Genomic DNA, 15175 nt, shown 5'->3' on the forward strand with positions numbered 1-15175 from the left:
TCCTTTGTGAATTGTTATTAGTGTGATTGTATGCGTGTATGCGTGTATATTCCAATTTTCTCAAAGTTACAGGGCCCTTTCTCACGGGTAGCATTTTTTTGTTGTTGTTGCAAAGAATCAAAAACTCTTCAGTTGTTTCCTTGGAGACGATGCCAAAAGTGTGATGTCGATGATAATACATAATTGACAATTCATCTGCCTATTTGGACTTTGATATTGAGGGATTCTTCAAATGTGACAAAAGGATCGGTTCGTTTAGTTGAGCACAAAGTCGAGCATTTTCAGATTAGGAATACATTCCGTTGTTCAAATGCAGCCAGCGTTTCTAAATATTTTCGGTTTTGCAGCAGTTCGTCCGAAAATCCTCTTATCGCGATACTGCCGGACTTTTGGTCGTGAAAACTTCGTAAAACGAATTCACCATGATAAATGTATAAATACAACGGTAGAACCTAGGCCCCCCTCCATCATAGGTAAGTTTCTTGGGATTTGTTTGCTGATGATTTTTCCTTGCCCTAATCGGATTAATTCAGACAGAACCCGTTCGGAACTTTTCCGGTAGACGTTGGTAAACCGTACAGAGAGAACCGAGGATTCTGATTTTTTTGTGGCCGAACCTACATCTTCTAATATAATTGGACCAGGATGTAAGATTTGATATTCCTAACACGACTGCGACTGCAACACGTAATCAATGGAGTTGGCTGGTTGAATTTGGAAAATAGTTCAACTATGCTCAGAGAAAAATTCTTATCGCGTTTGAATGTGATAATGTGAAAATGAACTCGACTAGTATTGGTGCTGGATTTCATAGTAATTTATAAACGAATTGAGAAAGTTTTGTATCAAACCATCATCACAGTAGTGTCATTTTCCATCTAAAAGAACTCAAACACGTGTAATTACCCTACTTAATGGTCATTAGAGACACTTGATTCCGGAATACGCTCGCTGACTTGTCTATTGGCCTACTACCGATCGGAAGGTCCCACAAACATATCATTGGAAAAGTAAAATGTATGTTTTCGTTGTACTCACTCTTGCTCCTCAGAAATACTGTTCATTGTGCGCGCCCGACCAAGGACTCTGGCCGGTCATCGCTTCAGCTATTCAACGGTAATAAATATAAATCTTCACAAATGGAAAGGCTTACTCTCTACATATCAGAAACTATGCGCATCGATTGGTGCTATATGTACAGTTCCACTTCCGCTACATACGATCCGTTTCCGGATGTACTAATAATTAGGAACTGCGCTCGCAGTCCAGGTAGTACACCGTCGATAGCGTCACGGTGACGGTTGCTGTTGACTCAGTGCAGTACTCAGTTTCGTCCTCGTCGTTGTTATTGTTCATGGTTTGGTTCCGCTGCCGATTGATATCCGCTGCTCGGCCGCTGCTGCTGCTGATGCTGCTGCTGTAGCTGTTGCTGCTGTTGATGTTCCTGTTCCTGTTCCTGCATGTGCTGTTGTATTTATTGTGCTGTCGAAATTTGCTGCCGGCTTTCATCATCATCATCGTTATCCTCGACGAGCTCGTCGATGCCGTGGGCGGCAACGGAATCAAGCATTTCGAATGGTTTTGGCTGTTGTTGATATTGGTGCTGTTGCTGTTGCCGTCGGTAATGGTGGGAATCGCAGCGACTGTGGCGGAGCCGGCGTCGATTTGATTCGCTCGAGTTGGAACTTTGCTGTGATGTCCGGTGGCGGCGCTGGTGGTCGTCCCACCAAACCAATGGGTTCCAACGGCCGGTGCCACACCGGCAGCACACGATCAGGTCGTAGCATCATTGTGGAAATCCTACATGGGTTGAATCGGTCGGTAAGGAATGGTTCTAAATGGGGTTGGATGTTTTTTTTTATGTTTGGTTCAATCCACGGAATTTCATCGGCGAGCGAGGCATGGCAAAAATAAACAAGAATACGGAAATAAAATTGAACGAGCAACCAATGACGATTGTACACATTAATGCTAGAATAATTTTCATCGTGTTTATTACTGTTATCGTTTGCATATGATTAAATATCAAGCAGTGAGTCTATTTACAACCAGAAACATGCAAGTGCTAGAGAGTACATATTTTTATGACGCATGCAAATGAAAGTGCAACTAAAGGAATGACAATTGTTTGTTTTATGCATAAAGGCCAGTGATGCAAGATTATCACAACACCAATTCCGTAGATTTTCACACGAGACGGGAAAAAATAGAAACCGCAATAAGCTTAGTTCTTTATGGGCATGATAGTCTTCTGTAGTCTTTAGAAAACTAGTAGCTTCCAGATAGCATGCAATTCATAACAGAAGAACTGGGCTATGTTGCCCAATTGACAACTGAAATCGAGGCTTCCATAGAGTTCGATTTGAAAGGAAATTCTTTCAACTTGCTACTATTTGAATGATTCCTCTAGTGTAAGGGTGGACAACCCGCATGTGAATCTGCGGTTCTGTAGTTCTATTCAATCAATTAAAGAGGATCAGATTACAGAGAACAAACATTCAAGTAGAGACTTCAAAGTGTAAGAAATTTAATGTTTGTTCGGTTTGTTCCCCCTCCCCCCTCCATATCATATGCTCCAAATTCAAAATAAATAAAATTCATCGCAATTTTTTATCAATATGTATGACAAACCATACAAATATGAAGGAAAAATTGATTTATTATATGCTGTCATTAGATTAAAAACGTGATTAATCCATCTAGCAGTGAGATGATACCTTTTTGCCTTTCTCATATAGAAAGGTTATGCAATCACTTGAAAAACCGACTAGTGAAAATTGGCCCGGAGGGCCAAGTGTCATATACCATTCGACTCAGTTCATCGAGCTGAGCAATGTCTGTGTGTGTGTGTGTGTGTGTGTGTGTGTGTGTGTGTGTGTGTGTGTGTGTGTGTGTGTGTGTGTGTGTGTGTGTGTGTGTGTGTGTGTGTGTGTGTGTGTGTGTGTGTGTGTGTGTGTGTGTGTGTGTGTGTGTGTGTGTGTGTGTGTGTGTGTGTGTGTGTGTATGTGTGTGTGTATGTGTCAAATAATCTCACTAGGTTTTCTCGGAGATGGCAGAACCGATTTTGACAAACTTGGATTCAAATGAAAGGTCTCGTGGTCCCATACGGAATTCCTGAATTTCATACGGATCCGACTTCCGGTTCCGGAATTATAGGGTAAAGTGTGTTCAATATTGTACACCGTCACTAAAACCGGCGAAGCAAAAAACGTGAAAATTTTTCTAAACTGGTCTCAAAACTACATAAATCGATAGTCATTATCAGTAGGCAACTAAACAAACCGATTCCGGCTATCGTGGTTCCCGGTATCCGGTTCCGAAAGTACCGGAAATAGTGGTCATATATACCAAAATGGTTCTCACTCACTTTTCTCAGCGATGGTTTGACCGATTTCCACAAACTTAGATTCAAATGAAAGGTCTTCCGGTCCCATACGGAATTCCTGAATTTCATCCGGATCCGGCTTCCGAATCCGGAGTTATAGAGTGCGTACTAGAAGAGTTTGTGTGTCATGTTAGTTGGTGGCCGTACGAACCGACTTTGACTATACCGGTTCTCGGGTTCCGGTGCCGGAAGTGCATATAATAGTGAACCCATTTCGTTCTCTTAAGGATGGCTTACGCAATCAAAGCACTGTTTTATTCTGTATGTTATGCATAAACAATCACTTGATTTCTTTCAAAAATCGAAGAGAAAATTTTTGAATAGAATACCACAATATTATATGTACATGAGAAAGGCATCATTACACCACTAGGTGGATTAAGACAGGTTTTTTTATCATCCGCATGTGTTTGTTGCATTTTTCGGTGTTTTATTTCGCATGACATTAATTCAATGATATTCAAGCGGCAATTTAAAGTTCTATTCACTCATTACCCTGTAATGTCGAAACTGTAAATCGGATCGAATTTCAATCTAAACGTGTAATAATCGATTGAACCTTCCATGAGATGTCGAAATAAATTCCATTTTAGAGATTCACGGTACTACCAGAACCAGTATTCAAGAACCAGCATAACCGAAAACGATTCGTATGGCCATAAATTAATATGACATATAAATTGCAGTTTTGAGTCCAACTTTGAAGCTTTTTTGGAGTGTCATCTTCTATATCGGTATGAATTTTAAAAACACATCACCCTGTAATTCCAGAATCGGATAAAATTCATTAATTTTGTATGGGACCATAAATCCTTTAATTTGAATTTTTGTATTTGAAATTTGAATTGAACTTTTTTGATAAAACGATTGAGCTTTGAGAAACGATTCGATACTAGAACCGGAATTCCAAAATCGGTGTAGCCGAAGTCAGTTAAATCCACCTCAAGAGCTGTATAGTTTACATTTGATTCAAACTGTGTGAAAGTCAGTGTACACATCTTTTAAAAACCGTAGTGCGAATTAAATTGTTGAGTACCTTCCGAATCGAAAAAACTGAGATAAGTTTATTTGGTTATCGACTATCCAAATCTACAAACCCGTTAAACCTAATAAATTTGTGCGAAATGGACATTTTTATACTAATCACCCTGTATCTCATAAACCGGAAGTTGGATCTGACCAAAAAGCGAAATATGTTATAGGATCTTAAGACCTTTCATTTTAATCTTTTATGGTTCCTAGATTTCATTTGAATCTTAGTTCGGTTCAGCCATCTACGAGAAAAATGAGTAACACAATTTCGATTTCGTTTCACATATCATCCTGTAGTTCCTAAACCAGAAGTCGGACCCAAACGTAATTCAGGAACCTTGTGTAGGAGTATACGACTATTCATATGAATCTGAGTTTGTAGAAAACGGTTGAGTCATTTCCGAGAAAATTGAGTGAAATTATTTGTCACACACGCATTTGCTGATCTCGACGAACTGAGTCGTATGGTATATGGAAGTTATGTTTTTCCAGAATTAAGTAAGTAGTTTAAATCAATATAATTATGAAATTACTTTCAACTCAAAAATGCTGATATCATCTGGTTTACATATGCCATATTCGAAACATTATGTTGCCAAAAACGAACCGTGCTAAAATCGGTCCGAGGCAAATTGTCATGAAAAAGGATACTGTACACAGTTTTTTTGGTACTTAGAAACATTTGTATGTAACAGTATAAAAATCGTGTTTCACGTTGCTCTCAAGCATTGCTTTGTCATACAGCGCTCACAACTCCTACTGCTGGAATAGGGGGAAAAGTCGCTTATACGAAAATGTCGATATCTCCGTTGAAAATGGACGGATTTTAACAATCTATGGCTTGTTGGATAGCTATTACCGTGTGGAATCTAAGTATAGAAACATATTCTATTTTCAAGGTCAAGTGTGACAGATACTGTCAAAAAACATGAAAATTTTGACATAAAACTTTGTATAACTCAAAAAGTAAACATTCTATCTCAAAACTATTCAATAGCGTTCTGGGTGACGGGGAGACCTTCCATTTGCGACTAGTTTGATCAAAATCGGTCCAGCTATCTCTGAGATTTCGACCTCTTTAGTTGACAACACACATGCAGACACACACACGGACATTTGTTCAGTTCGTCGAGCTGAATCTATTGGTATATAACATTCGGCCCTCCGGACCTTGGAAAATTGTTCTAAAGATTGAGCGAATTCTATACTTATTTTTTATATATTTATAAATATCCCTAAACTACGAAACCATCGAAATTATTTTTGAACAAAAATGTTTCATTGGAATTAATTAAACATCTAAGGAGTGTATCGAAAATAAGCTATCCACATACACTTGTGTTGTACGCATGTATTTGTGATGGTTTTTTTATGCTCAGATCACAGCATGCTGTGCGTTTGGCTGTCAGCTTTCGTTTGTTTGTTTGTTTGTGCGGATGAAATTCTGCGTTTTCTAAATGTCGCGTATTGAGAAGGAAGTGAAAATTAAGGTTTTGGACACATGGTTAAGTTAAAACCATCATTAATAAGTTTGGGGAACAATGTTCTTTGGATGAGCTACCAGGAAAAGGCAAAAAACCTGGTTCTTCCAACCCTAAACTGGGCCAGAAAGTGGTATCTCTAATCATGAAGAACAAACCAATGTCAATACGCGATTTGGCCAAAAAAGCAGTGTCCCGAGTGTCGGGATGATCCAGCGTATCGAGAGGCGAAATCACCTGAGGACCTACAAGAAGCAGAAAGTCTCGAAACAAAGTGTAGAACAGAAGAAGCGAGCAGCAACAAGGGCCCAGAAATTGTAATCGAGTCTTTTTCAGTGTCCAGAGGCATGCGTTTTGATGGACGATGAGGCTTATGTAAGGGAGGACTCAAAAATCCTTCCAGGTCCACAATACTTTACTGTCGTCTTTGGGGAGGATGTGAGCGATGCGGACAGATCGATTCAAGTGGAGAAATTCGGTCGAAAGGTACTGGTATGGCAAGCAATATGTTCCTGTGGTTTGAAGTCAACAATTTTTTACACTGCCAGAACTATAAATGTAGAAAACTATCGATCTGAATGTCTCCAGAAGAGATAGCTGCCTTTATATAAGAAGCATAGTACACCTCCACTGTTTTGGTCGGATTTAGCGTCGGCTCACTATGCCAAAACCACTCTCAATTGGCTAAGGGTATGCAAAAGGGTATAAATTTCGTTAAGAAAAACATCAATCCACCAAATTACCCTTAGCTTCGACCCATCGAACGTTACTGGGCAACCGTGGAGAGGGTCTTCAAGAAGACTGGTAAGGCAGCTGGGCACATGCAGGAGTTCAAAAACATTTGGGCTCAAGCGTCCAAAAAATGCGATGGAACAATTGTCCGGAACTTGATGAAGAGCGTTCGATCAAAAGTTCGAAAATTCGTGAAGGAATAACTTAAATTTCATCCGGTTTTTATTATGCTCAAGTTTAATCGCGTACAATATAGGATCAATTTTTAGTTTGAATAAAATATCGTTTTTTATCATAATTTGAAAGACAAATTTGTGGATAGCTTATTTTCGATACACTCTTTAAATCATCTGTTTTAATCCTCCTAGGGGTACACAGATTTATAATTCCTTAGTTAAGGAATAATAATTGCTTAGAGTAGTATACTGGGCTGGTAAAATCAGAATCAAAAACTCGTCAAATCGAGATCACTGCCGAAGGAGATCGCTTGTGATCTTTCCCAATAGTTGATCAGTTGATCAGTGATTTTTAAATCACATCGATAAAAATCGGTACTGATCTTCCGTGACACACAATCGGTAGTGATTTTGAGCCTAAATGAATCTTTATTAATGTAAGATCAATCATTGGATGATTCGATTAGCTTTGATCTTAGTGGAGGAAAATCACATATGATCAAGATCAGACATGAGTGCCGATTGGTCTACGTCTGAATTCGTTGATCCCCCGCTGGAGGGTGTGACAACAGCAATCCTATATGAACTTATAAGTAAGGATAACCCGTGTCAATGAGACTTCCGAAAAAATGGAAAATTGTCAATTTTGAATTTTTGGGAACTGCTCCTTAAACGCTTCTTATCACCAGAGTAGTTGGGGGTAATACCGGTTTCGTTACGGTACAGTTTACGTAGTTTTAACATATATTCTCGTTTGATGCATCCCGTGTTCGATTTCCCAACCGGTTGTTTGATTGGCAATAAAATGAATACTATATTAAAAGAAATAAATGCTAGATGAAGGATTCATGAAAATAATAAGTTTGGATCGGAATCACATTGATATTTTTATTTTAACAGCATTCTCTACACAATAGCAATACGCAATGCAAAATTAGTTGAACAATATTTTACAGATTTTGTTTACTTCCAGCTGGTTGATGCGAATTTTTTTTTAAGATATTTTTATTCAGGCCTATTTGCGTACAAGCTTTACGTGGCCGATTGAGCCGATTTTTCAAATACATTTTTTTTGTATTGGATCTCGTTGTCACCCTTTTTCTAGGGGGAGGGGAGCTTCCATTTCCCTCCTGCGATCGGATCGATGACGCTTGAGGGAAGATCATGCACACGCACTTCTAAAGCACTATCTTCCATATATACTGGTATGTTGTACTTAATGTTTTCGTGCTCCACATAGTGCACATTGTCAGGCCCGTACCCAGGATTTCGTTTCGGGAGGGGCTCAAAGATAAAAAATAATGTTACTGAAGATTGCTTATGTACCTAATTCTCAGTGTGCCTTTTACGGGTTCTTTTAACAGACACTTTAAACCTTTCCACTGGAGCTGTTATTGTATTACATTTCTTTACGTTTACTGTCTTGTTATTTCTGCAATACATGGCTTAGACCTTCTAAATAATTATATATCTGTTTTTGATTTCGGGAGGGGCCCGGGCCCCTCGGGCCCCCCCTCTGGGTACGTGACTGCACATTGTTATTGTCTTTTGCGAATTGAATTGCTTCCAACTTGCTTGGCACTGCCTGAAGTCAACAATAGTTGTATTCTTTCGTACCGGCGGTAGCTTTTGTTCGTTTGGTTCACTCATTTTGACATCGTTCTATTGTTCGCTACACAATACTGTACTTGGTTTCTTCCGTCCCGAACGCAAGCGGTTTTGTTTTATCGACTGACTTGGATGAAATGAGAAAGCGAACTGGTTGGTTGATGCTGATGATGTTGTTCATGTACTATTTTGATTAAATACAATAAAACGAATTTTTGGTATATTTTTAAATACAATACGCACACAGCAAGTGCTGCGTTTGAATGGCGCGTTTGAATTGCCGTAGCAAAACCTGCACTCCTGTTACTTCTGTGTGTGATATTCAAGCTAAATAGGGTAAATTAATCAGCTGCATGACATTCTTTATGATGTTTTTAATATCATATATCATATTGTTAATCACAGCACTATTGTTATTTGCTGATTTTATCGATATTACTTCGCCAACATAACACATGGATCAACAAGTCCCGAGACTAAAGCAGAGATGGCGCTCGTAGTAAACCAGTAACCACGTCTTTCTAGAGTACTAACCTTTGCTTGAAACGGGTCAAAATTTTAAGTCGATCCGACCAGAAACAGCTGAGTTATAGAGGTTGGAGTAAAGTCGTTATGTAGTTTGTTTAAAAAATGGAAATACCGAGTTTCGTGTTTTGATAGAACATTGTTTTTTAATGGGTAAAAATACCGTGCAAGCGAAACAATGGATTGAAAAATGTTATCCGGACTCTTGTCCATCAAAAGCTACGTTTTGTCGGTGGTTCGTCGAGTTTAAACCTGGTTGTACCGACACAAATGACGCGGAACGCTCGGGTAGACCTGTGGAAGCCGTTACACCGGAAAATGTGAGTAAAGTGATAAAAATTATAATGAAAGATCGTAAAGTGAAGCTCCGTTAGATTGCTGAGATGACACAGATATCATATGGAAATGTATTTACTATTCTTCATGAAAAATTGAGCATGAAAAAGGTTTTTTTCCAGTGGGTGCCGCGATTGCTTTCGATGGAACAAAAACAGCAATGAACAAAACAATGAAAACAATAGCGAAATTGAACGAATTGGGCTTTGATCTGCTTCCCTACCTCCCATACTCGCCAGATTTAGCCAGGCTCAAATGAGGAGGTCATCGCTGAAACTGAAGCTTATTTTGAAGCGAAAGATAAATTTTTTTATAAACATGGTATTGAAAAATTGGAAAATCGTTGGAACCATTGTATCACCTTAAAAGGTGATTATGTTGATGAATAAAAAAAAATTTTGCAAAAAAAAATGTTGTTTCCATTGTTAGTCTCGGGACTTATTGATCCATGTGTTAGTGTTTTGGATTTTTTCCTTCTTTTAATTCACTTTTTATTCTTAAAAGATAACAAACAGTAGTAATTGCAATTGCCCTTTTCCATGTATCTCCAAGTCGAAATAAAGTGTTTATCAAATTGCAGTGTGTCATTGAAACGTACCTAATGTGTTAAGTCGTATCGACGAAACCGCAAGGAATTAGTATTAGCCATTGGTAGGAGTGTATGTTATCATTGGATAAACTGCTAATGACTCGAGTAAGGATAATGTAAACTTAGATCTATTCTTGGGTTGACGCAGAGTAGTAGTATTGGAATTCAAGATTCGAGAGAATGAATTACCTCACGTCAACTTTGAAAATTCAATTCATACTCTGGCCCAGTGCGGTAAAATTTCAATTTCAATCGAATAATATAAGATGAAAATATAATTTATGGCCCCTGACCATCAGCATATTCCTACTAATTCATTTGACTTTTACTGTCATTTTCAAGGGAAGCTCCCAAGATTCATCATCAGTTGAATAATCGTACCTAGTCAATTGAAGTTTTGCTTGCTCAGTTTCAAGTGCCAAGTAGTATAGCTGCTTCATTGTCTTCGCTCTTGGTAGTAAGCAGATTCGAACGAATAGAATTATAAATTGAGTAAAGCATTAAAAATGAAAACTGAAGGAGGAAACAATTAGTTTATGTGTATTCTGTGATTGATATTTCAGCTATCTGATTAGTCTTTCATCAATTTTCTTGAACCAATTAGAATGTTTACATGAACCTCATTTGAAGGCCGCTCTCACACTATTGAAAGAGACATTTTGTTACTTCAAGAACTGAGCCTCGATTGAAGAGAAACGAGTGATGAACTGAATGCTACCCGTTTTGGCCGTCAGCAAACATTGTGTGTGTCAGAGAGTGAAGTTTACTGCAGTAGAGAGATCGTCAATGTGTTCCACATTCAGTTTCAATTGAATTGAATGAAGTTTTACTGCACTGCTCTGGACTCTGAACAGGTAGAAACTGCATTCCGGGGTCATCTAAATTCATTGTTAAAATGTGATGGTACAAGTTTTAAACTATACATAGGGAAAGCTTACTTTGAAAAAATTAACGAACATTATGGTCTGTAGATTAGGTTTGTACTAAGCCATAGTAACCGATCATTGTGATTTTTCTAATTTTTGTCAAGAACTGCCAGTGAAGTTTATTTTGTTTCTTAATTAAATATTTAAAACTAAAACTGCATTTCGTCGTCACTTCCGGTCGAAATAATGGAGGCAATAGTCTCTTTATTGAAATTTTAAAAGAAATGAAGGCTCAATATTCCGACCTCTTCTTTTTTTAAAAATTCGACCGGTTTGGCCGCAATCCCCGAATCGATCTATTTTTTGACTTCATCATAATTGGAGAAGTACTGGTTAGTCAGGCCATGTTTCATCGATCGGAATAAATCGAAATCGGACTTCTCATTCGTGCGTTTCTAAGTATGTTTTTACCGACTGTGCAACATGTGAAAGAGCATAGTCATGTTGCAAAATTACTCTGTCGTGTATATCGGTATATTGTGACCGTTTTCCATGCAATGCTCGGATCAAACGCATCAATTGTCTTTGGTAGACCTCCCCCGTGATCCTTTCTATTGGTTGCAGTAGCTCCAGATAGATCACATGCTATGCTAGTTTACGTCCAAGCATATTCAATGAGCAGTTTTTATCAGGAGTACAAGAAGTTTTTATAGAAGAATAGAATTATCACACAACTAGGAGCATTAAAACAGGTGTTGTTTATGCGCGGTGACTACTGTATTACGATTTCACTGATATGAGATCTACATTGATTTACATTGAAACTATTTCACTAGAACGTGTTTATGGTCGATTGAAAAAGTGAAGTGCAGAATCGCTCATTGTTATCCAGACGTATCTATTGCTTATGTTTGCCAGATACGTTCCCTCGTACAGCATAGCAATTGGAAGGCGGATGCAAGCTTCATGCTTCCTCAATTCGACGAATTTATTTTTATGCTATCAGATAGTACGAATACTGAATGGATGGTCGATTGGAGTGTGAGTCAATCGGTAAAATGGCTCGGTTCAAGTGCATCATGGTTGCATTCGTGACTTTTAATAATTGATGATAGCAACGCTAGATGCAGTATCGTATTTCAAATGTATGATAACGGAAATACACCAAAGTGAGAAGCAACCAAGTTGTGTGAATCGAACCGAAGGATAGTTTTGTGATACAAAATAAATATCTTCAGTAAAACGTTTATACCGCTTCAAAGAAGCGATTGAGATATGTTCAGTGGATATGAGATCTTCGGAAATAAAATACTTATAAACTGCTCCTTCTAGCACAGGGTGCTCTTGTGCCATGCTTGCAATGGTTGTGGAGTGTTGAAATTTGTAATCCAAAGATCGATTTTCTGTTGCTTTTACTGATCTATTATTATGTATAGAATACATAAACTGTATCGAAGTGTCTGAATGTCTCCAAAAGAGGCAAAATGCTACCGGATTGAGTGTACTCCATAATGCCTTTCGCCTACCACCGAAAGTTAAAACTTCAAGAAGAAAATTTTTCACAGAAGAAAACGCATCTACTTTTTCGCATACGGAGTAATTTATTCAACGATTAAAATGTCCAATCGAAAGAATGAAAGCAGAACTGGCTTCAATTGTTTCAATTTATTTGGTCTGTCTGTCTGTTGTTCGATGGGATGTGGGAAGTGGGATTCAAGTGTGCGGCATGATTTGTTGTTTTCCTTACGCTTGTCGAGTAAATATTGTGTCTATCGTAGAAAGAAGCTTCACGTCGGCGAGGGACTCTAAGCAGACGGTTGTTTGTTGAAAATGGAAAATGCTCATAAAATAGTTTGATACTTGCTCCGGTTCCATCACGGCGTGCGAAAATGTATCTGTGTATAAATCTGCTCACGGCAGAACACTGTTCCATCGAGAGAGAGGAATCAACCAAGGTACAGAAATATGGTGTTGTTTCTAATTTTACCATGTATTTATCGTATGTCTATTAATTTGAACATTCAGAGGCGGAGGGAAACGTTGGCTGGTTCACACCAGTTCGCTGTGTTCTTTGCCTCCCAAAAACTCAAAATGCGCATCGGAATGTCAGTCGGTTGAAATTTATCCTTTTCGTCTGAATTCTGAACTAATTTTTTTTCGGATACACGATAACGATACAATCAGACGTTAAAATGTTATTGGAGCCTGGTTTTTCCTTTTCGACAACCCTCACTTACATTCATTGAATCACGCGGGCCAATGTTATAGTAAATGTTCACGAGCTTAGGAACTTAGGAACGTCAACAAAATAGATTCTTTGCTGTCTAGTCCAGGAGCAACGTTGTTACATGACAGAAGAGCAAGAGATGTTGCATGGAAAATGACGAATTGTTTAAATATGCTCAAACATGCCTCTGTTACTTTTCCTACAATGAATTAGAAGTTAAAACATGAACCGAGCTGTTAACTCACAGCAGATGATGACTCCATGAGTCGATGAGTAAATTTAGTCGTCCAGAATGCAATAGCGGATGCTGTACACGATGATGATAGCTACTGGAAAAGTTGTCAGAAATTTTCAAACATATTAGGCGTTTGAAGCGTGCATAGAAATATTTCTATTACTGTATAAGCGAACACGTTTTAAGGTAGAATAAATGTACAATGATTTCACGTCCGAAATTCATTTGATTCACCTTCGGGAAAAATAATGTGTCCTGTGTTGAACACAAAAATTTAATAAATACTCAATCGACAGTGACTGTCATATCAATATCAATAGATCAAAGACGAAGTTGAAATAAGTGAAAGGGGGGCAAAGTGAGGTTTTCTGGATATCTCTTCTAGTTTATGGTGCCAGCTAACAAAAACAATAGAATTTCATTTTTAAACACATTCGAACCTTTCATTGTAGAAGTATTATATTTATAGCACTTCCTTTTGTTTCGGTGCGTCGTTATAATCGTTCGAAATTTTAAATCGCACGTGAGATATGTCAATCCATATAAAAAAAAACAAGTTTCGTAGTATTTCATAATGTTCTCTTTTGCGCTTCAATAGCGTATTATGTTTTTCGTTTCCGAGCATTATTGTGTTTGGTACGAGTCGTGGCAAAGCAGGGTAGGGTAAAGCTGCCAGAATTTGCTGTGAATAATAATATTTATAATGATAAGAAAAACTCTAAAAAACAATCACAAAGCATGCAGCTGAATGAAGAATATTAACCAATTTCGTTTGAAAATCATACGCAGAACGAACAGGAACGCAGATTATTGATACGCCAATTCAAACTCACCAATCAAACGCTGCGTCTGCTGTGTGTTTGAGACATGCTGACAATGCTGCGCTCCTGTTACTTCTATGAATCAAATTCATGCTAAATAGCGTTTTATTCGGTTTAACCTAAATAGTACAATGAAGTCAGCCAGCTAGAATTTGAACAGCCTTTAGTCGCTATAATCACTATTTGGAATGTGGTAAAAATACGTTTGTTCATATTAAATACCCTACGTACATCGCAAATGTTCCAGTCATTATTCCTCAGTTGCGAGTCAGTTGCGAATTTATTCAGTAGATATTTTTTTATTAATGAAAATATAATAATTAAATCATGCTCGAATTACTTCGGTGTCGAACTGAAGCGTATTTTTTTTGGGTGAACTTTCGTCTTCGAGTATCGTTGACACAAAAAATCAATTGTGAACGTCGAGGTTCAGAGTTTTGTGGATGATTGTTTCATGAAAGAAAATATCGGACGCGATTTTTTCAGTCACTGAGTTTTTTCAGAAAGTCTTTTGAACTGATTTTTTCCCGAGTGATTGTGAAATGAACTTTTGCTGATCATGCTAGTGATCAAAAGTTTAAGCACCTCGAAAAATGTTCTCATGCAAAATTTGAGCTAAATCGGTCATGCGTAAGGGGTGCTGCCCGGCGGTTAAGGTTTGAAAATTTTCGAGCTTGAAAAAGCTCCATAGGGGAGAGTACATGAAATTTCCAAACTTTTTTGTTGCCAAAAGTCTCAAAACTGCATGAAACGTCAAGATTTAGTGTCATTTAAAAAAAAATTGGTTTTCGGAAAAATCAATTCTCAGGGAGAAAAATTTTGATATTTTATTATAATAAGTCCCAAAAAGTCGATTTTTTCAAAAAAAATTTTTTTTCGAGATGACACTAAATCTCGACGTTTCATGCAATTCTAAGCCTTTTGGCATCAAAAATTTTTTTTCGATTCCGGAAATTTCATGTATGGTGATTTTTCAAGATCTATGAAAATTCCACTAAGTGGACTAAGAAGGGTTTTTTTAGATTAGCATCACTGTTCTCATACAAATAGGCAACGCAAATGTCAAGCACTAGTTTGGAAAAATGATGCTGACTGTGTGACATAAACACTGAAGCATGCTATTGTGAACTACTCGAATCAATCTGAATCAATTGGTGTCAAA

General features: G+C 37.9%; 1 protein-coding gene across 3 annotated transcripts in view; it reads right to left on the reverse strand.

Annotated features, from left to right (window-relative positions):
- Positions 1-1667: 1667 nt before the first annotated feature.
- The window catches only part of LOC131428258 (trissin receptor), a 280163-nt gene continuing 266655 nt past the window's right edge, over positions 1668-15175 (reverse strand). For 2 of the 3 annotated variants that reach the window (XM_058592050.1, XM_058592051.1), the window contains exon 9: positions 1698-1834. In XM_058592050.1, coding sequence (XP_058448033.1) covers positions 1787-1834 — 48 coding nt within the window. In that variant the 3' untranslated portion in view covers positions 1698-1786. Of the gene's footprint in view, positions 1835-15175 lie in introns of all 3 variants that reach the window. The other variant, XM_058592053.1, reaches the window with a different exon arrangement.

Source organism: Malaya genurostris, chromosome 2 (assembly GCF_030247185.1).
Source record: "Malaya genurostris strain Urasoe2022 chromosome 2, Malgen_1.1, whole genome shotgun sequence".
Classification (NCBI taxonomy): domain Eukaryota; kingdom Metazoa; phylum Arthropoda; class Insecta; order Diptera; family Culicidae; genus Malaya; species Malaya genurostris.